Source organism: Solanum stenotomum, chromosome 9, assembly GCF_019186545.1.
Source record: "Solanum stenotomum isolate F172 chromosome 9, ASM1918654v1, whole genome shotgun sequence".
Taxonomy (NCBI): domain Eukaryota; kingdom Viridiplantae; phylum Streptophyta; class Magnoliopsida; order Solanales; family Solanaceae; genus Solanum; species Solanum stenotomum.
This window is the reverse complement of record NC_064290.1, coordinates 52,958,591-52,981,227: the sequence shown is the minus strand read 5'-3', so window position 1 is coordinate 52,981,227 and position 22,637 is coordinate 52,958,591. Positions and strand designations below refer to the sequence as shown.

General features: G+C 27.4%; 3 protein-coding genes across 5 annotated transcripts in view; 2 read left to right on the top strand and 1 right to left on the bottom strand.

The window, feature by feature from the left end:
* LOC125876066 (defensin-like protein) overlaps positions 1-22,637 on the top strand; it is a 235,779-nt gene that overhangs the window by 204,771 nt on the left and 8,371 nt on the right. Inside the window, exon 1 of one of the 3 annotated variants that reach the window (XM_049557177.1) lies at positions 5,764-5,770. The exons of the other annotated variants lie outside the window; for them this stretch is intronic. The gene's annotated coding sequence lies outside the window, so the exon portion shown is untranslated. Of the gene's footprint in view, positions 1-5,763; positions 5,771-22,637 lie in introns of those variants that run through there. 3 annotated transcript variants of the gene reach the window in all.
* On the top strand, positions 5,778-7,867 carry LOC125876050 (RING-H2 finger protein ATL13-like). Its single transcript, XM_049557155.1, has one exon. It carries the CDS (start codon positions 6,232-6,234, stop codon positions 7,675-7,677), a length of 1,446 nt encoding a protein of 481 aa, XP_049413112.1. The 5' UTR covers positions 5,778-6,231; the 3' UTR covers positions 7,678-7,867.
* On the bottom strand, positions 13,136-15,091 carry LOC125876045 (cation/calcium exchanger 1-like). The gene has a single exon (XM_049557146.1). The coding sequence runs from the start codon at positions 15,053-15,055 to the stop codon at positions 13,346-13,348; it is 1,710 nt and encodes a 569-aa protein (XP_049413103.1). The 5' UTR covers positions 15,056-15,091; the 3' UTR covers positions 13,136-13,345.

Sequence of the window (22,637 nt, the reverse complement as noted above, 5' to 3'; positions counted from 1 at the left end):
AAAATACTTACGACTCCGCCATCACCTTTGATCGTACAAGGTGCTTCTTGTGGCTTAGGAGATTCCCATACCGGTAAAATACGGTAGAGATATTGAATATATATGAAAATAAGCTTTAAGTTTAGTGACATTTTTAAAATCGTATGAGTTTTGATTCAATGCAAATATTATTAGTATATTAAATTGTTACAAATGATATCAGAGCCACATTACTAAATAGGCTAGAACCGCTCAAATAATAATATCACTCATAATCTGAGTTGTTATTTTTATTATTTGATTGGACATCAAATTGTAAAAATAATAATAAACATGTTTAACTTATAAACTAAATATGCATAAGCTACTAAAATATTTTATGTTTCTTTTTGTCATATAATGGATGACCAATTATGAAACTATAGATTAAATAGTTTCTCAATATAACAGTGTCACAATATTTTCGACGTACCAAAAGGGAAAGCGTGTGAAATTAATTGAGAATTCTTCAAGCATAAATTTATATGAAAATAGGATTAATTAATTCTAACTATATATTTTTGGGATAACCAGCTAACATTACTTTAAATATAAAGTTTCTTTTGTCACAAAAACAATAAATGCTCATTAATTAACATAATAATAGCCTTTACATTTTAGAGTAAAGTTGGTCTAATCTTGGATTAGGTGCAAAATTTGGATAATCAAAATCGAGGGCTACGAAAATTGAGGTTACACACAAAAAGCAAGAAAATTAATTGAGTTAGAATTTGTTCCGTATCCTTAGTCAATTTGATTAATTTTAAAAAAATTAAATTAAGTTAAATTAATTTAATATTTTAAAATTAATATTCAAAAATCATATGAAAAGTATTATATTGTACTTCCATATCAATATGATAAAAAAAAATATTAAAACGTCGGTCAAAGTTCATGTAGTTTGTCTTATGAAAAGTGAAATATGACAAAAAAATAAACTGATTTTCCACCTGGTGTTCGATATCTACATTGAAGCTAGACTTAATTTTGCTTCATGCATTGCAAAATTCATTTTTGGGAACGATGCTTTCGACATATTTTTTTTTTATTCCCAGAGGCTCAAACCTAATACTCTAATGAAGGTACTAGAGGGGCTCAATTATACCTTCACATTCTATGTTGGCCAATTAACATAACAATTTTTTTTGGGACGAAGGGAGTAACATTTTGGTATCTGAGTTATATATAGATTTTGATTATAATTTTTTTGATATATAGATAAACATATTTAACCTTTAGTTACTTAAAATATATACTTACTTTGAATTCTTTTGCTCGTAAATAATCATAATTCACATCCCAACTTAAATATGTTGAGTCATATATATTACACGACCAAAAACGCTATTTTCCCTTTGACATTGTCAAAAAAATGTCTTTTCGATTAGTTAAATAATTAATACTATATCTTTTTCAAGATCATTGAATCCCAAAAAGAAATAATTAACAAAATAAATAAATTATCAATCTCAATGTCATTGTTTTAAAATATTTTCTACCTTGAGCAAACTCATCCTTATTTTTTGCTGTCTTTTTTGACTTTAAAATTGGTCATTCTCATGAATGTTTTAACTATATTATTTATAGTATTTTTTTACAAAAAAGTTTTTGGCAACTTCTTGCTGCCATCATCAATTTTTTATGTACTTTATGTGATTTCATTTTTCCTATAAAACAATGTGCATTACGTACTACGTTGTACTATAGTTAATAGAGTATGTAATAATGTGTTTAGTATAAAGCTACTATTTTCTATCGATATATAATTTAGTGTTGAAATTAGAAATTTAGCAAAAAATATACAAAATTAAATAGTAAATACACATGATATAATAGCTAATATTTAATCTCCGTACATCACATATTTTTTCAACGAAAAATGTGTATTGGATCACTTTTTGCCTAAGATGACTCCACTCATGTATATATTATCTGTCTTTTAAGTTTGTTGCATGTTATTTTTTAAAAAAATATTTAATAATCTTAATGTGCAACAGTGCAAGAGTTTTGTTTGAGTCGTGAGCTTGTTAATTCATAATGAATATTCCTCATAATAAAAGTATCATTGGAGATGTGTCAACCTTGACACTTCCCATATTCCATTAAGACTCGAGTAAATTCGAATTGACGTACGTATTGCATGACCTATTTCTGGACACAATATTGTTAACATAATTTTTTTAAACTCGAGATCTCTAATTAAAGTTGAAGAGATTCTTTCGAATAAATTTAGTTTTATGAATACAATAGTACTTACTATATAGATTAGTGATGCAATCAATAATTGCACCAATTATAAGTTCATTTTTTATCATTAAAAATTTGATAAGCACTAACAATACTATAAATTAGGGAACATAGAAGTAAAAGATCCGTGTTATATGTAAGCTAATTAATTTAATTCCATAGCTAACTGCACTTCAAACGGCACAAAAAGTTCAGAAAAAAAGTTTTTTGTGAATATATATGTAAGCTAATATATATATATATATTATTGTTGTTCTAATAAAAAGTCATGAACAAAGGTGAAAATGGAGACACATTAGTCTAAACTGTTTTTTTAATATATAAACAAAAATATAATACTTTTTGAGATTATTAGTTAGTACTCCCTCCGTTCCTATTTAGTTGTCCACTTTAGAAATGACACACAAATTAATGCAACAATGATTAGGATAGTGAAGTTACAATTTTATCTTTATAGTACAATTTATAATTTCAAAATAAATTAACTCAAGATAACTAATCAATGTTGGAAAGTTCATAAGTTTATTTACTTTATTTATGACAACTTTATTTAAATAAGGGTATAATATGAAAAAAATTTGTTGTCCTTTCTTGATTTGTCAAAATGAATAACTAAATAGGAACAACTAAAAGAGGAAATATGGACAACTAAATAAGGACAGAGAGAGTATTTAATTACTTCCAAGACTATTGGGGTCCATTGATGCCCGCATTGACTACCACTTCTTTCAATTTCTTATCCTAAATAAAAAATAAAACAAGAAAAAATACTTATAAAATAAAGGGTTAACACCTTTTTGGTGCCTTGGTTATATGTAAATTTTAATATTAGTCCCTGTAATATCAAATTAAATACTGATATATATTTGTTGGTATTTAATCATGGATTTTAGGATTATATTTTAAAATTTTATTTTTAAATATTTATTTGATCATGAAATTAAAAAGATTTTGAAAATCTGTTCTTTAAATACTTTTAAAAACTTGGCTCCAACCCGTTTTTGAATTTTTGGATATCTAATTAAATACATTTAATTAGTAGTTGACCATAGATTTTAAGATTAGATTTTGAAAATTTATTTTTAAATATTGTGTGACCATGAAATTGGTCATATTTTAAGAATCTGATATTCAAATGTTTTTAAAAACTTGGCTCCAACCCATTTTTGAATTTTTGGATATCTAATTAAATACATTTAATTAGTAGTTGACCATATATTTTAAGATTAGATTTTTAAAATTTATTTTTAAATATTTGTGTGACCATGAAATTGGTCATATTTTAAGAATTTGATCTTCAAATATTTTTAAAAACTTGGCTCCAACCCATTTTTGAATTTTTGGCACTGTTATTCATAAAATTTTAATTTTTTTTCAAATAAAATACATATCCAAATACAATTTTACGAATTCAAAATTTCAAATTTCAACTTTAAAATCTATAACTATATTTGAGGGAGCATCTTGCCAAAAATAAAAAAGTTACGACATTTGAAAATTCCGAAACAAAGTTCATTTTCATCCTCTAAACTTTCTATCGTTAGCATGACAAATATTGAATAAAAAGACAATGTAAGAGTATTCATATGAGGAAAGCATAAAGAAAGACGTCACACAGTTTTATTTTTTAAAATAATATCTTAAAGTAATATAATATATTTTCTACATAAAGCCGATTAATAACACATATTTTAATTGATTAAACTTTAATTATTTTAAGTTATAAATTATAAAGATCAAAATCATAATACACTAATTAATAATCGAGAAATCAAAAATATATTTTTCTTAAATAATTTATTTTAGTTTTTTCTTTTATAAAAAAAATCGTAGTTCCACATGGGAACAAGATTGTTTGACTATCTGATTTTGTTTTCTTGCTTTTTTGTTGTCTTTACTCCCAAAGTGACTTTGATGGAATCAAAAATAGAAGTAGAATAGAAGCTCTGAAAACAGAATGTAAGCAAAAGTGGTAAAAAGTTAGTGAGACAAAATCATGAAAAAATAAAACAATATAACACCATTCAATATCTTTTTATTGTTATTTACTTTGTAATATTCGATATTTATTAAGGATTTCGACTAATTTTAATTCATATTAAATGGTTTTTCACTTTAAAAATAAAGCATTTTTTTATCATGCGATTGAATAGCACTAAATAGTGATCTAGACCAAATTAAATTCAAGAAACAAAGTGGGAAAAAGGACCATTTGGATTCACAATGAAAATTTGATTAATATTTTAAATTGAAATATTAATTTTGACTACAAGAGTTAATTTGATTAATTTTGGAATTAAATTTATTTAGATTAATTTAATATTTTAAATTGAAATTCAAATGTTTGAAAATTATAAGAAAATTATTATAAGTTGCAATCTTTCTCATGTTAATATGATGTAAAAACATATACTCCCTCCATTTTATATTAATTGAATTGTTGAGGTGTTTCACATCTTTTAAGAAAAGAAGATTTAAGACATAAATTAGGCATAACTTTCCATTTTTACCCTTATTAATTATTGTGAAATTTATTATTAAAATAACTAAACATTAATTAATAACTAATTCCAATACTAACTAATGAAGGGTAAAATTGGAAGAACATTCTAAAAATAGTCTTGAAAATTGAACAATTAAGTTAATTTGAAAAATGAAAAATGTTTCAAATTCAATTAATTTGATATGGAGAGAGTACTATCAATCAAAGTTTATAAACGTGACAAATAAAAGTGAACACAGAAAAGTATGGAAACAGTTTCCTTTATTTATTTCTTAATTATTGCTAATTGTGAGACTTAAATGTACATTGGTTTTGCTGCTATTGTTTACTCCAAAGTCAACCAAAAGAAGCCTTGCATTTGGTGAAAGATCATAAAGAAATCACCTGCCCCTAATCTCCTTTTATTTTTTATTTTTTTCAAAATTTTTATTTTAAAATATTTTGTCAATCTCATGAATCATGAAAGAGAAATGGTTGTCATTTATTCATAAAATAAAAATAAAATAAAATCTTACAGATCAAAACTTAGATCATCAACAATAATGTTTCTGATAAAAGAATTTAATTCCTTAAACAATTTTTAATTATTTTCTTTCAACAATTATCAAAAACACATATGAAAGTATCACGTTTTTGTGAGTTTTCTATCTAATAGGATAAACAAAGGAATAATTAATAGTTGAGATATGTTTTGATAAATAATTGATGATAATATAGGTAAAAAAAAGTGAACATATACATATATTATAAAAATGTGCTTTTTAATTTTATTTTATTTTTAATAAAATAATAAATCCCTTTGTAGGCATATCATTTACTCTTCTCAACTGGCACTTCCCAAATTTTCCTTTTGGTAAATTTGACCTTGCAGGTTCCTTTTTCTAGTAAATTTCATTAAATTTCATTTATTACAAATCCCATTTGCTTAAATCTCTTTCTCTCCAACAATTCTTTCACATTTTCTTCACTTAAAACCTCTCAAAGACTCAACCTTTTTCACTCTGTCTTGTCAAAAAAATTGAATCTTGGTGAGTTTTTCTTGTTGTTTTCTTGAAAACATGAATTGGGTTGTTGTTGAAATTCATGAAAGTTGTCATCTTTTACATGAAAAACACTTGAAAGACTGAATCTTTTGTTCATTTTCTGTTGTCACAAATCAAAAAGTTTGAGTCTGTTTGTTCATTTTCTGTCACAAATAAAAAAGTTTGAATCTTTCTGAGTTAAAATTCATGAAAGTTTTGTTCTTTCACATTTCATCAATCTTTTGAGTCTGTTTCCATTGATGTTCTTTATTTCCTACTGTCATAAAGTCAAAAAAATTGAATCTTGGTGAGTTTTTCTTGTAGTTTTCTTGAAGATATCAAATGGGGTCTTGTTAGAATTCATCAAAACTTCATAAAGATTGAAACTTTGGTTCATCCAAAGAATTTTTTTTTGAATCTTGGTGAGTTTGTCTCGAAAACATGAATCAGCAATTATCCCTCCTTCAACCACCTCCACCCCCATTTTCTACTCATGATTCTAGTGATGGTGGTGGTCTTTTCAATTTGAATAACAAGGTTAGTCCAAGTATACTTCTAGTAATCATTATTCTTGCTATTATCTTTTTTATATCTGGTTTGCTTCACTTAGCTGTTAGATGTCTATTAAGGCCATCAAATAGAGATCCAGATGATTTAGATAATGTGACAGCCTTACAAGGTCAATTGCAACAGCTTTTTAACCTTCATGATGCTGGTGTGGATCAATCTTTCATTGACACACTTCCTGTGTTTAATTACAAGTCCATTATTGGTGTCAAAGATCCCTTTGATTGTGCTGTTTGTTTGTGTGAATTTGAGTCTGATGACAAACTTAGATGGTTGCCAAAATGTAGTCATGCTTTTCATATGGAGTGTATTGATACTTGGCTTTTGTCACATTCAACTTGCCCTCTGTGTAGAGCTAGTTTATTGCCTGATTTCTCTTCACCATCACATAACAACCATACTTGTTCCCCTGTTGTATTTGTTCTCGAGTCTGATAGTGGAAGTTCAAGAGAAAACAGCAACACTATTGTTCCTAATAGTCATGAATTGGTTGGGTCATTGAGGAGGAGCAATTCAATTTCAAGATTGAGTTTGAGTAGTTCACTTTTTGATGACAACATTAGTGTTTCTGATATTGTTGTTGTCGCGAAATCTTGTGATGAAATCCAACCAAAAGAAGGAGAGATTGTTGAAAAAGTTGTACAAGTCAAGCTCGGGAAATTCAAGAATGTGGATCCACAAGAACAACATCATGTAGGTAGTGGTGATGATCAAGAAGGAAGTAGCAATAATATTGATATAAGAAGGTGTTTTTCAATGGGATCATTTGCTTATGTATTAGATGAGACCACAGCTTTACATGTCCCTATAAGGAACACACCATCAAAAAAGCAAGCAATCAAGAAGCTAAATCATAGACAAGCAATGTCTGAATGTGGTGGATGTGATTCAAGAAGGGAATTCAATGGATTTGAGGGATTCAAATTTGCTGAAAAACCATTGAATAGCAACAATGAAAACAAGATTCTTGAACAAGGGAAATGCAAAACAGAGAGCTTTTCAATATCCAAGATTTGGTTAAGGGGGGGAAAAGATGAGAGTACTAATCCAAGAAGGGCATTTTCATTCCGGTTTCCAGCCAACCAGAACATTCCAGTCGCGGGCTCTGCCTCTGCCGCGACCAAGAATGGTTGTAGGAGGACAGTCTCAGAGATTGATCTTGGTACATGGGAAAACAATGAAGGATGTGATGAAGAAAATCAATGTTCCAATAGATTGGAATTTCAACCAAAGACACCATCTTTTGCAAGAAGAACACTTTTTTGGCTTATGGGAAGACAAAACAAAGTTGTGCACTCTTCTTATTCATCAAATCTCTAGTCTTTTAAAGTTTTCAACTTTATTTTTGGAATAGTATCTCAATACACAAAACATTTAGCATATTGTGTATCAAATTGATGGATTTTCAATAGTGAATTAGTATAGTATAGATGAACAATTCTTTTATCAATGTCATGCTTAGTGGATTTTTGGTATACTATACTAAATTTTTAAGTTATTTTCCAATTAATTTTTACAGCTGTTCTTTTGTCATGTGTATTTATGAGGCAGTTTTGGTAGTAATGTTATAAAGGCTATTAAAGATGATATATAGGGTGGTAGTTGTGGTTAATTCTTGCATTCAAGAAGGGCAATGTTAGGTTAAATTTTGAAATTGTAACAACTTTTATGTTGTTCAAATTCAGAGATATACATAAATGTTTGCTGATTTGATTTTAAGAGTACTTCAAGAATCAAGAAACATAAATACTAGTGTGTTTGGATATGCATTTTATTCAAAAAAATAATAATTGAATTTTGTGAGTGAAAATGAATTTTTTCCCCCAAAACTGGTCTTGACTAGATTTTGAAACATGATTTTCTTTAAAGACAGATTTTCAGATTCAGAATCTATGGTCAAACAAATATTTAAAGTTGTATTTTCAAAATATGATTCAAAATTTATGGTCAAATGTCATTTGATTGTATTGCCAATTTTTTGTGCAAGTTCTCTCCAGTAATTAATTTTCATTGTTGGAAACTTGATGATTTTAATATTCTACCAGATAGATGCCGATGCCCAAAACTGCTATATGAGTCTAATTATTATTTCCTTTCCGCATAGTTAGAAAGATAAAACTTTTCTTCTTTCAGTGAAGCTTAAGCTGTCTTGTTTTTATGTGCATTCCTTTTATTTAAGACAGCCTGCCAGTCAGGGAAAGAATCTCAAGTCCGAGTAGAGGGCTATCCCACAATCCTTCATGAAAATCCTCTTTAAAGCCTATATCGTGTCTTTTAAGGAACAATAACCATTTGCAATCCTCATTAGGACAGATTCAGGATTTTTTAATTTTTGAATTCTGGATTATATTGTTTATTAGATTTCAGATTGTTTATACATATTAGATGAAAGAATTAATATAAATATAGGATTTGACTCAAAATAACTAAATTTTCCCAAACACATAACTATAATAGATTCTCATTTCATGAGTTAGCTTTCAAAGTTAGATTCAAAATTCATTTTCTTAACATGATATCGAGCTAAAAAGTTGGTCTCCAAATATTTGGAGCTTCATGTTATTTTGTCCATGCACCATAAGCTAATCCCAAGTGCATGAGAGGTATTAAATGTGTCACGTGGATTAAAAAAATATTTTTTTTTCTTTATATGATCTTAGAGAATTCTCGCTTCATAAATTAAATTTTGATTGAATATTAAATTAGAATTATAGGGTAAGTGACATCAACACATATTGCAAGAAATAAATCCTAAAATCAGATGTAACTAACCAAGTATAAGAGAAATACTTAATTGTATTCAGTATTTATTGTCTTGATATAAATATCAAATTCATAAATCTTGGTCTTATAGAATTAGACAGAAAGAGCCCTAGAAATACTAAATTAGTTACAAAGTGTGTATAGAACATGCCCTTTCATGGGTAAGTGTGTGTAGAACATGTACTATCATTTATTTATCCATTATAATAGTAAAGTCATAAAATTATTTTTATCAAATTGAAATAATTGACTTAATTATATATATATATATATATATATATATATATAGAACTACTTCTTCAAAACATTTTAAAAATATTTTATTAATTAATTCTGCCATGAGACTTTGCCCACTTTTATTTAATTGTTCAACCTTTGCAAGTTTAGTCGTTATGAGTAGTTGCAATATTGACTTAATATTTCTCTTTCCAAATGAAACATAAAAAATCTTGACTAATGACTATGGTTAGGTATTTAATTGGTTAAACCTTCAATCATCTGGTATTTGAAATAATTTTTGGCCCGATAAATTCATATAGAAACTATGTATAAAAATTTGAAATTGCTAATAAAAGATTGAGAAATTTTAATCATTTCAGTAATTCCACGACACATTTCAGTGGAAACTATGTATGCTTAGTTATATAGACTATTTGTGTTCATATCCGGAAAAAAATAGTGAGGTTTTACTTAATTATGAAATACGATAATATAAATACATTTTATTTATATGCATAATAATAATAGTAAAATATATTGTATTCACACCTATACAATATCATTGTATAACTATATACAAAACTAAAATACTAATCAAGAATAAAGTGATCTTGACCCTTTTAACTACACACCTAGATGGAGACTATATATGCTTAGATATGATTGTCAATATTTTTTTTTAGTAGGTATAAAAGAGTTCTCAAGGGGGGACACATTAACTTTCCATTTTGAGTATTACTCAAGTGACGTCCTAATTGCAATAGTAATCGATTTTATTATATTTTTAAAGTAGAAGAGATTAATTATGAACAAGGATTTATTTTCCTTAAGAAAAAAAATGTTGGTATATATAACTTAATCCTCTGGGCATATTAATACAATCAATTTTATTAATTCTGTCATGAGACATACACTATTGAAAAACAATATTTTCTAATATAAAAACTAGCTTATAAGATAGAGACGGTTTAAGACGATAGAAAGAGATTAAATTCTTATCACGTAATTGATGTGGGACAAGTTAAGAGTCCTTTTGCTTTCACATGGCCTAAACTTCTTCTTCGTAACCATCCATATCGCAAAATTAATCGACGCCAACTATAGTAGTTGAAAAATAGGGGCCAACCAAAATCCCTTAAATATCCTCTTTAAATAAGTTGATCTTACAATATTGATCAAGTTGACTAATTGAGAATGAACGATTTTACGATTTTTTTAAAATTAATTATTTAAGATCATATAAAAAGACTTATATCACACCCCACAATCAAGGACAACTTCTAAAAATTAATATCTATATGTAGCACAAAATTAGAAAAAGAATAAAATGCTTTATATTGCATTTAATGAGATGTCATTTTTATTTATTTTTATTTTATAAATGAGTATTGAGATGAAAAAAATAACAAAAAAAACATTAATGGCTGATGTTATTATTTGTCACAGGTACAGTTTAAGAGCTGCTATCTTGGTGTTATGTGTATCTAGTCTTGGTCTAATATTTTAGACACCTCATTATATTTGGTCCCATATAATAATTACTAGATCCATCTATTTTTAGACCATGATATTTAATACAATAATAAATATTTTGAAAAAAAAATATTTTTTTTTATTAGATAGAATGAATGGAAAATAAGTGTTTGTATTGTGGTTTTTTGCAAGATTTTGACAAGGCCACATCTTTCATTATTATAATTGAGTTGATCGAACCAGATCATAAGTGAATAAAAAATGTACATATATAGTTATTCCAACGGAAACATTAGGAATTATTCTCATTTTTGTTAGAAGTAGCCTTTTTAATGCTATATAAGGTAATAGCTCCCCACCTATAAAATTATGAATGATTAACTTTTTAAGATCATGTTGAACATTAAGAAATGATGTGGAAAAAAATAGTTCTCTTAATTCATCTTTTAATAAGAGGATTAGGTCTAATAACTCCAAAAAGTCAAGTACTTATAAAACTTCTCCAACTGAATATGTGAATCGTGAGAAGACATCATAGGTAAACTTTACTTTAAAAAATGTTATGAATTATGTAGACAGTAATGTAAAGATATATCAACACTCCACTACTAACCAACTTTACTTGAATTATCCAATTAAATATATGGAATCTGCCCTTAACTTTATAATTTATAACGAAAATTAGCTGAAACTTATTCATGATTGATTTTTTTTATTCAAAAATTTTATAAGAAGAAAGGAACAAAAGTTAAAAAAAAGAAACTTGTCAGGTCAAAGCTAGTGTCATTTTGTGGATTAATTAGTTTGTTTTCTAGTTATAGAAAGTTTTTATTTTTTTTTGGGAGTTTTTGATTTACCCTTTTTTTGAAGTAATTTAAATTTGTCCTTTCTATTATCGTATTGAACAAACAGCTATGTAAAAAAGGACATGAGTCATACAAATAGTGGGAATTAAATCCCAATTTTATTCCCTTTATACTTATTGTTTTTTTTTTTTTTTTTTTTTTTTGACATTTTGAATTTTGATCCCTTTTAGCAAAAAATTGGACAAAGATAACTAAGTTCTTGGTGAAGCGATAAGGGGTGTTCGTGGTTCGGTTTAGATCGGTTATTAGTTAAAATTAAATTCAAATCAATTATCGATTTTAAATTTCTAAAACCAAACTAGATAAAAAAAATAACCGTCGGTTTGGTTATTGTCGGTTTTGTTCTATTTTTTCGTTTCGAAAGTAATAAGTTTGTTGCATAAATACGTATCTTGATAGACACAAACACCTAGTACATGAATAATTCACAAAAAAGCTATTACACGAACAAAGTGATTCATTCAATGTACTAAGTTTCAAAAACTTAAAAAACTCATTGTCAATAGCATAAAGCTGATTCAATATTCTAGAGATCTTAACATCTTTCAAAATTTAAAATCAAACTTAACCAAATCAAACCAAATATCTGTTTTTTTAATCGATTTTGTTCGGATTGCGGTTCGATTTGATTTTATAACCATAACCAAGAACAAGCCCAGGTCGATAAGTATTCTTTTATCCTTTTATGAGAGGTATAACAACTTGTTTGGATGATTAATACACATTATTTCAGAATATATTGTAGTGTATTGTTAAGTACAATGTTTAAATGAATTGTATCGTTTAATTATAGGATTATTTAATAATAAGTAAGGTCAAGATGAGGAAACAAAGATAATGATATGACTACATCAAATTAATAATTACGTACATTGCGCTTTACTAGGTGATGATATCCTAATCACTAACGTAAAAATGACATTTTCATCGTTACATAAAATGCATATGATAATACTACAATACAATAAAATTAAATGACAATTGAAACAAACATTATATTTAAAGTAACTACAATACCTTGCTCATAACTTTGCCTCAACAAATTCATTATCAATGAATTCCCGAGCAATTCTCAATCAACATATGTGATTCGGATCTAGCTTCATAGTTCAAACAAACTTTTGGCCCAGTATGCCAGTATTGGTGTACATTTGGGCTTACATAAGAACATCAAACTGAGCCCATTTACTGCTAATGTGTTCAAGGCCCAAGGTCTTATTACTTTTACAATAAAGTAAATTACATAAATATCCACTTCTTTAGTTACTTTAATTGATAAATAGTCCCATAATTTCAAATTCCACATGTGAGACTTCGAGACATAATTTCATGGTACCCAAAGACGAGGAAAGACGTAATAATCAATGATTTGGTTAGGAAGTTAAAAAAAGAAGAATCATAAATCAGGAGATTTCCGAATAGGCTGTTGGTTGATATGCAAGATAATACATCACCATTATATATACTTAGGTTAAATACATAAATACAAATTTACATCTAAGTAGAGATCTTTGATTCTACTTTACTACAAAGTGCTTCAACCTACCCTCCTCACTACTATCTTGAGAGAAGCAATCGGCTTAGGATGATATCATTGGTTATTTTCTTCTCTTTTCCTCTCGAGAGCTTCCTTTCAGAGTCGACATGCTTCCTTATTCACGAGGTCTCTATGGGGAAACTTGAAATTCAATGAAGCCCAAAGCTCTAGCAAGTTTTAAGAACAAGAAACATGAGTATATAGCTAAAAGCCCAACTCCAAAGAACTTATCAAGCCTCATGTCTCTTTTGGGCAAGATTACCAAGGCCCAAAGTAGGCCCAATAGTAAAAACCCAATGGTCTCATAAATAGTTGAATCTATTGGCACAATATAACTTGAAGGAAATGCTTTCCAAGTTGTGAAAATAAGTGATGAGCCCAAGCCCACTAAGGTGTTGAATATAGGCCCAGCATAGCATCCACATAAAGCCACTTGGGCTCCTATAGGCCCACCAGTTTTGGCAAGTGTTACATTAGCTACCAAGTCTCCTAATGAGTTACCCCAAGCAAGAACAGTTAGGCCCAAAATTGATGGGCTTATCCCAAAGATTAGGCCCATTGAGACCAACAAAGAAATAAGTTCTTCAGCCAAGATGTAAGTCCAAGTAATGCTCATTAAGAAACCAAGCCCAAGCCACAAAAAGATGAACTTTTTTGGTGGATGAAGCCCATCACTTGTGAAAAACACAAGAATCCCACAACAAAGCCCAAGAACACCACTAATTCCATAGGCCCAAATGCTTGATTTAGGCCCAAAGAAATCCCAAATGAGAACCAATAACAAAGGAGCTAAAGTGATTGACACAATCCCAAATGATTTTGACCATTTCTCTTGTGAAACATTTGGAATTGTCAACTTTCTTGGCAAGTCAAGTGGTAATTCAAGAACATACCCAACTTTTCTCAACACACAAAATTTTGCACTTTGAACCTCATGACCTTTATCCACCAACAAAGGCACCTTCAATTCACATGACAATTCTTGACCTTTTTTCATGTCACAAACCATTGGCAAATCAAATGAATCATCATCATCTGTCTCAATCTCTTCTTGTCGAACATGCATTTCCGAGGTGAATATGAAGCAAACATAAACAAGATACAAGAAAAAGAAACCTAAACTACCCCACAAGTGAATCTTCCCAATGATGATCACAACAAGAAGGCAAACAACACAGAGAATTAAGAACATGACATTCCCTATAAAACTCGACTTCTTGATTTTCCTTCCATGTTGACTAATTGATATACTTGTAATCCCAGCAACTACACTTGATACAAAGAAAGCACCACCAATTATACTATTGAGTCCAATATCATTTGTACCATCATTCATAAAAGAAACAATACTAGAGAAAAAATCAGGTGCACCATTACCAAGTGAAAGAAGTGTAACACCAGCAATTATAGGTGAAAGTTTCAAACTTTTTGATAATCCATCAAGTGAAGAACAAAAATAAGTACTAGCAGTATCACCTAATAAATAAAAAAGTAAAATTAACCATAGTGCTAGTAAAATATATCCAAGAATTGGGCTAAAAGTGCAATAAAAAAGTTGTAGATAAAAAATATATCCATTAGGTTTACACCCTTCATGGGATTTAACATAAGTGCACTTTTCATCTCTAGTAACAAATTTTTCAATACCTTTACAACCAATATCTTTGCTTTTCAAGAAACTGTTTTTTTGGAGAATTGTGAAAGTGTTGTTTGGATAAAAATTGGAATTTGAAGAGTAGAAATGAAATGTAAGACAAGAAATTATAACAAGGAAGATGATATTGAAGAATAAAGATAGAATCTTGGTTCTATACTTAGAGAGAATTTGAAAATTAGACATTTTTTTTTAATAAAAATGAGAGAGATGATTTTGAAATATGAAAAATAGTTGGTATGTATAATGAACTTTTTTGTAAAATTTGGATTTGTGGGGACAATGAGACATAAAGATCCTTAGTACTGTTTTTTTATGTTTAAAGAAAATCTCTTGGAGAAAGAAATAAAACAGGCTGTTAAAAATAAAAAAAGAAAAAAGAAAAAAAAGGCTAAAACTGCAAACAACTTGTTTGCTTATCAAAGGTGCTAAGAAATTATCCTACAAGGTGTCTAGCTATTACTGATTCGATTAATTTAAATTTATGCTAGGAAAATTCATTAGAGGATTTAGAATTTATTGATCGAATGATTATTCAGTTTTGAATAATTTATATCATAGTAAGATATTTTTATTTATTTTTTCATGAAAATGAAAATACTTTTCTATAGTCGTTTAACGCCAAAAATTATTCTAATTAGTTTTAATTTTTTTTTAAAAAAACCTAACCCCGACTTGACAAGGATATTCGTTAACATATATTTCTGACAGAGTTAATTTCATATAAAATAATTTCGTATATCATGATATTGTTACCTCTTATGTAATAACCAAACAACCCCTAAAGTACATCAATAGTGTCCACAAGTTCGAAGTAAAGTTGGAATTTCTTTTCAATTTTGGAGTTCACTAATTAAGTCAATGTGAACTATATAAATTCCAAATTAAGAGTTGTGTAGTTGAAAATTCATAAAATTAGTCGGAATGAAAATGACATTATGTAACAATAAAAAGATAACGTATTATTAGAAATAAAGATTTTTTCTATCATAAATTAGAAGAAAATTTGTATTAAGAATGAAAATGACATTATGTAACACTAAAAAGATAACACAATATTCCCAAAGAAGTCTCATTTTTCTCAAGATATTCAAAAAATTTGATTTCATGTTTTAAGAACCTAACTTAAAAGAGAAGAGAAGATCAAACTAAAAGGAATTTTACTTTTAACAATTGAACTTAATTTTTATATTAGCTGAAGTTAAACGTCTTTAGATCCTGCTTAGAACTAACTTTCACTTTCATATTAGAAACGTATTCAAATAATTTACATTGCTTATGTATGTGAATGTGATTAGTTAAAGATTGATTCTATAAAAAATAATAATATATTTTTATGCTATGAATATGACTAGGCAAAACAAAAAAAAGAGTCCAAATACGAAAATCCTCTGGAAGTTACAAATGTATTAGAATCTGAGTGCACATGTGCCTTTAGCCATTACACCTATTTGATCTCTTTGATGATCTAATAAAATCAACAAAACTATTATTAAAATAAAAGGAATCATTAATGAGTGGAAGATTTTCTTTTGGTATAATATAATGTTTGGGTTAGTTTACGCGTATTTTGATTAATTGATGAAGGGTGATAAGATATATATGATATGACATTGTCTTAATTGAGGATATGATTTTAGATAGAAGAGTATAAATGATAATGGTGGAGTCAGAAATCTCACAAAGGTATCCATAAATTGCATAACAATAACTTTTTTCTAAAAGTAGAACAAGTGAGATTCAAACACACGAGTACTACCTCATTCCAAGCATCTAAAACCAATGGACTATAATAACTTGTTGTGTTAAAGGATATCTAAAATATATTAGTTAATCATTATTGTGTATCATTTTACTTGTATATACGATATTTTTTCGACGAATTGAACAGCCTGAGAACCATGTAACTACGCCAAGTCCAATAACTTGTTGTGTTAAGAATATCCAAAATATATTATTTAATCATTATTGTGTATCATTTTACTTGTATATACAATATTTTTACGACGAATTGAACATCCTGACAACCATATAACTACGCCACGGGTGAAAGACACATATTAGAGTAAAATGATAGAAGGTAGTGTAATGGCGTCTTGCCTAGGGTGCTGGTATTGACAATGATATCAATTCTATTATCATAGTTTTATCATCGTTTATTAGTATTTTTTAAATAATTTATCTTAGTAAATTGATTATGGTGTTTCGATTATCACATGATTTTATTTTTATTTTGACTCTTCTCTAATAGACGTTTACATTGTTTCCTTGTTATTTATGTTTTTGGTTCAAATCTTTCAAAATCATGTCCTGAATTTCACCTCTAAAATTTGAAACTCCATATAATAATAGTTATCTTTTAAAAGACAACTAAAATGTGACTAATCGACATTGTTTCACATTTTGTTTCCATTTTTTTATTAGACTCTATCTTTAAGAGATAATTACCTAGAGTTTAACCTGCAATAATTAAAATTTTATATATAATTGTGTGATTTTTTTTTATAAAAATAGAGTAAAAAAGTGATCGATAAATTAAATGTTATTTCTACATTTTGTTTCTATTATTAAGCTCTATCTCTAAAAGACAATGACCTAGAGTTTAACCTGTAAAAATTAAAACTTCACTATATAATAAATACATTTAAAAAATAGAACCGAAATGTAATCAATAAACGTTATTTTTACCTTTTATTTCCATTTTCATTTAAGTCTTATCTTTTAAGTTTTAAGATGTTATGATTAGGAAAGTGATAGAACTTCAACTAAAATACAAAACAAAAAATGCTGATTTTTTTTTTTTAGGTATAGGTAGGAATGGGACAATGGCTGCTATAGTGATATTTCATATATATATAAAACACAAGTCATAATCTTATACCCTACACCCTTTAAATTGGGAACTAAACTCAACCTTCCCCAGTTGGATATATATAATAACAACACCACCCACCACTATTATTTTTGTCCAAGATGTAAATTCCCCTAGTTGTGCCCTGCAAGCTTGGACTATATATATACAAAAAGACACGTACATTTTTTAGGAACGAGGTCAGAATTTTCACTCAGAAAATTTAAAATATAATGAAAAAATAAACAAAGAAAGCTAAAGAGGATTCAACATCTGTAATACAATATCAGAGCTACGTTTTTGTCCAAGATATGTAAATTCCCCTAATTGTGCCCTACAAACTTGAAATATATATGCAACACAAAAGACATGTACTTTTTAAGGATCGGAATTAGAATTTTCAACAAGATTAATTCAAAATATAAGATAGTCTTTTTTTTTTACTGAATTTTTTTTATGTCATATCTCAATTTATATGGCATGTCCTTTCAGATTTTTACATTCAAACAAGTCTTTTTTTTACTGAATTTTTTTCACACATCTTTTAAATATATTGGATTATCAATTATTATAATCTATAGTACTTTTACGTAGTACTCAACATGTAAATTTTATTTCAAAAAGCTTAAAACTTCTATACCTAAATTAAGGATCAAAATTAAACAATTGAACTCTCAAATTTCAAATGATACCATATAAACTGAGACAGAAAGAGTATATATAACATATTCTTTTATATTATAAAATGATAAATATTTAAAATAATCTTATTTTTGTCAACGTGTCAAGTAAAAAAGGCTGGAGGGAGTAAAATGTAATTTGATTGCCGTGAAATAATGAAAGACTCTTTAGATCCTTACAAAAATAATAATAATGCATATAAGTCCAAAACTTCCAAGAATGTGCATGAGATTGACATGACTTTACATTTATTTTAAAAAACAAAAAATATTAGTTGTATTTATAAGAATAGTTGTTTGATAAAATAGTAGGGTAAAGGAAGAATCTTTATATCTATCAATATCATGATCATAACAAGAAGCATGTCTGAGATGATTTGCATGTGTATGATAAAGAAATGCCAACCTAATAATTTATTATTTAGAAAATTTGAGGTTAAGTTTAAATAATATACGCAACGTGTTGAAGTGGGATGGTTGAAATTGAGGCTTGAATATGATATCATGTGTGATAAGAATATATTTTTTAATCAAATCTTCATGTAAGTTTTATGAAGTGGTGGTCAGTTAGACCAGATATGTATGTATCTGAGTGTTGGCCGGTCAAGAATTTGCACGTCCAAAAGATGAAAGTAGCAGAAATGAGGATGTTGAGATAAATATGTGATCATATTATGATTGATATAGTACTAAGAGCGAAGATATATGAGATAATGTGGAAGTGACCTCTGTGATGGTGATTGGTGAGATTGAGATGATTTGTATGGTGAAGCGGAGATGCACAAAAATTTTGATAAGGAAGTGTGAGAGGTTGACTATAGTAGGTAGAAGGAGAGGTAGAGATAAGCCAAAGAAGTATTGTCGAGAGGTGATTGGATCGAGAACATAACCTTAGATATAAAAATTTGGAGATCGATAATTAGGTTAAAAAGTTAGTAAGTAATCGAGCATTGTCTAGTTCGATTCTCACAATTATTTTTATTACTCTCCTAATAGTTTATTATTTAATTTTTTTATTATACCTTTAATTTTAATTATTATATTATTTATTATTGCTACTTTCTCTTTTCTATTTTGGATTCTCCATGACTACCTTAAACATATCCATGATATCCTTTATGAATTTAAATATAAAAGTTTCTAAATAGAGAAAAAATAATAATTATTATTTTTAGATAAATTAAAATAATTACAATATAAAATAAAATAGTGGTGAGTAGAAATTAGAGCACAAGAAAAGCGAGTCTAATACGTAATGTCTTATAATTAGAATGTCCCTTTCATATTAAGTGACAGATGAAAAGAATAAGGTCTATCTTTTTATTATTTTGTCACCTAATTTGATTATTTTTTTCTCCTTTTTCAATTATTATTTGGATTGTTTGATCATGTCAAGTCATCTAGTGTTGACAATTAATTACTTCCTCTCATTTGTCTGATTTTAACTTGATATAATTTTTTTTTAGAGCTTTGTAAATGTTATAATTCAAAACTAAAGATATATAGAATATATTATTTAATCTTATAATCTTTATACTATTACAAAATCTCATTGAAAAATATTCCATGGCTATACCAACAGACACATATTTCACATAGAAGCTTCCCAACTAATGAAATATGTTCCTCACCTGTTTTCATGATTTGTTGATTTAATAAAAATGAAGTTAAAAAATTATATTTTATAACATAATTTTTTGTATTAATTTATAATAGAAAAAAACTTTATTTTTAATAAATATACTATATAAAAAATTAAAATTAAAAAAATATCAAAAATATATCATTCATATCAAACACACCCTAAATCATAATGCATTATCCAAGATAAAAACTAGTCAAAAGTGTTTAAATAATGACGTTTGCTTATCTTAGTCATATATCTTAGAAATATGTGATTTTCAATTTATCGAAAAGAATTGAAATTTATTTCTTTAATTTTATGAATTTTTTTTTATATAAATTGAAATTAAAAAATTTGTAATTCGCATATTGTGTCAATTTTTATCATTTTAATTCCAATCTTGCTAATTGATTAAATTGCAGTACTCTTTCAAAACAAAGCAAGTTAAAAGAGATCTAAAAAGATATTCTATATAAATAATATAATCAATTAAATTATATCGTATAAATTAAAATAGAAAAAATATTCCAAACGGTCTCTATTCAATGTCACATGATGTTTACGTGGCAATTTTTGTTGTGCAGAGATGATGCTGACCCAACAAAGTAAAGTCCATAGCAAAATTGATGTTGTACTAAACATGTGGAAAAAAAAAATGCAAGTTGAAATTATCACATTGGGTCACTTGGTGGACATAATCTTTTTGACCGTGTTTGAATTCATAATTTTTTATATGGATTATAATATAAAACAATTTTTTTTATAATATTATTATTTGTCTGAATATTTAATTGTAACTATAAAATATTGTTATATAGGATATTGAATATTAATATAAAAAATATTTATTATAAAAGGTATGACTAAAATTTGGTAAATATTAGATTTGGACTCATAATTTTATTAGTCTTAAATTTAAATTTTGAATCCACTATCATTTATTTAATTCTTGTTTAAGGGGGTAACTTGTTTAGTGATAAGAAAATAAAATAAAATTTCAAAGATGTGTCTTAGGGTAAACTATATCATTTCAAGAAAGGTTTTTTATTGGATTTTGGTTTCGTGAGAAGTGATTCAACGTCTTTTAACTTATTAACTAGTTGATTGTGAGTTTCTTTAAAGTGGGACTTTTCATTATGGATTCTGATTAGTCGAACTTCAAAGCAGTTCACGAATACTTGATAGAAAATAATAATATGAATGATCAAAACTTAGTTCTTAATTTAATGTCATCATGAAATATAGTAAGATGAATAAAATTGCTCTAATATTAATTTGAAATCTCGATCATATTCGAGTTTTACGAACGTAAGAACTCAGACTAGGGAGCTCCTCCTTTTAAATGAGCCACATATATGTTAAATTTGTTAAAACCCAATGGGCCAATTTGCAACTCAAGGCCCAATCTAAAATTTATTTTCATGGACCTTATTCAAATTTATTGGGCTAATATATCACAATTTCTTTTAAATTTCGTATTTAATCAAATAACTTCAATCTTTTCGATTTTCATTTGTTAGAATTGAGTTAAAACGATTGAGAAATTAAATCATCTGAATCAGTTCATTCTCTGTAACTATTAGATGATCATGTTAGGATAATCCCAAGTAAGAGCTACCATTTGGTTGGCTATATGAACATTTTACCTTATTGGTGACAGTTCGATACTCCATCTTATAATTCCCTATATCATTTCTCCTTCCTCTACCCTAACCCCAACTAAAAAAGAAAAAAAAGGAGGAACAATGTTTATCCGTGCAGAGAGGTCCCAAGTAATCTAAATTACAATTTTTTTTTATTGGTAATGATTCGATTTCCTACTATGTAATTGTCACGACCCAAAAATGGATGTGATGGCACTCGTCTTAACCCACCAAGACAAGTCAGCCTAAAACTCAACCANCCCACCAAATTTTTAACTTTTTTGGTCTTACTCTTATTTCACTCCCTATAAATAAGAGCAACTTACAAAAATGACTATATTTATAGAGTTATTTGAAGTTCAATAGCTATAAGTATGTTATTTACAATAAATGACTACATTTTATATCTTTTTTTCGCTGTATTTTTGTATACATTTTTTATTTTTCTATTTATACACTAATACATCTTAACTACAATAAACTAAATAAGGAATTGACTCTAAATATAACCCACTATCCTTATTTACGTCCATACAATAAGCAACTTTCCATTATTAACATTAGAACTAATAATTACTTATTTAAAGACATACCCGATCATATTCTTATCAGTTTAAATACTCCATTCTCTTATTGTCTCAAAAGATGTGGTATTGATATGTCATAATAATGATTGAATAAAACTTAGAAAAAACGTTAATTAAAAAATCAATGAAGGTAAAAACTAAAATACATTTAACTAAAAATACACAGGAATACATACCCATATATTTAGGATATACCTTTTGAGTAAATATACAATTATTGAATAAAAGTGATTTTATTTGCATACAACTATTTTTTATTGGATTTAACTTTAAACATGAACATGTTATAACCAATGTGTGTATTTTAGGAGCCACAATAAATCCTATTATAAATTCATCCCGAACAAAGTTATGTTACTGATATTCCTTGATAAAAATGGCTA

Coding starts and splice junctions, on each gene's coding strand:
- LOC125876050 (XM_049557155.1), top strand. CDS start 6,232: ATGAATCAGCAATTATCCCTCCTTCAACCACCTCCACCCCCATTTTCT.
- LOC125876045 (XM_049557146.1), bottom strand. CDS start 15,055: ATGTCTAATTTTCAAATTCTCTCTAAGTATAGAACCAAGATTCTATCT.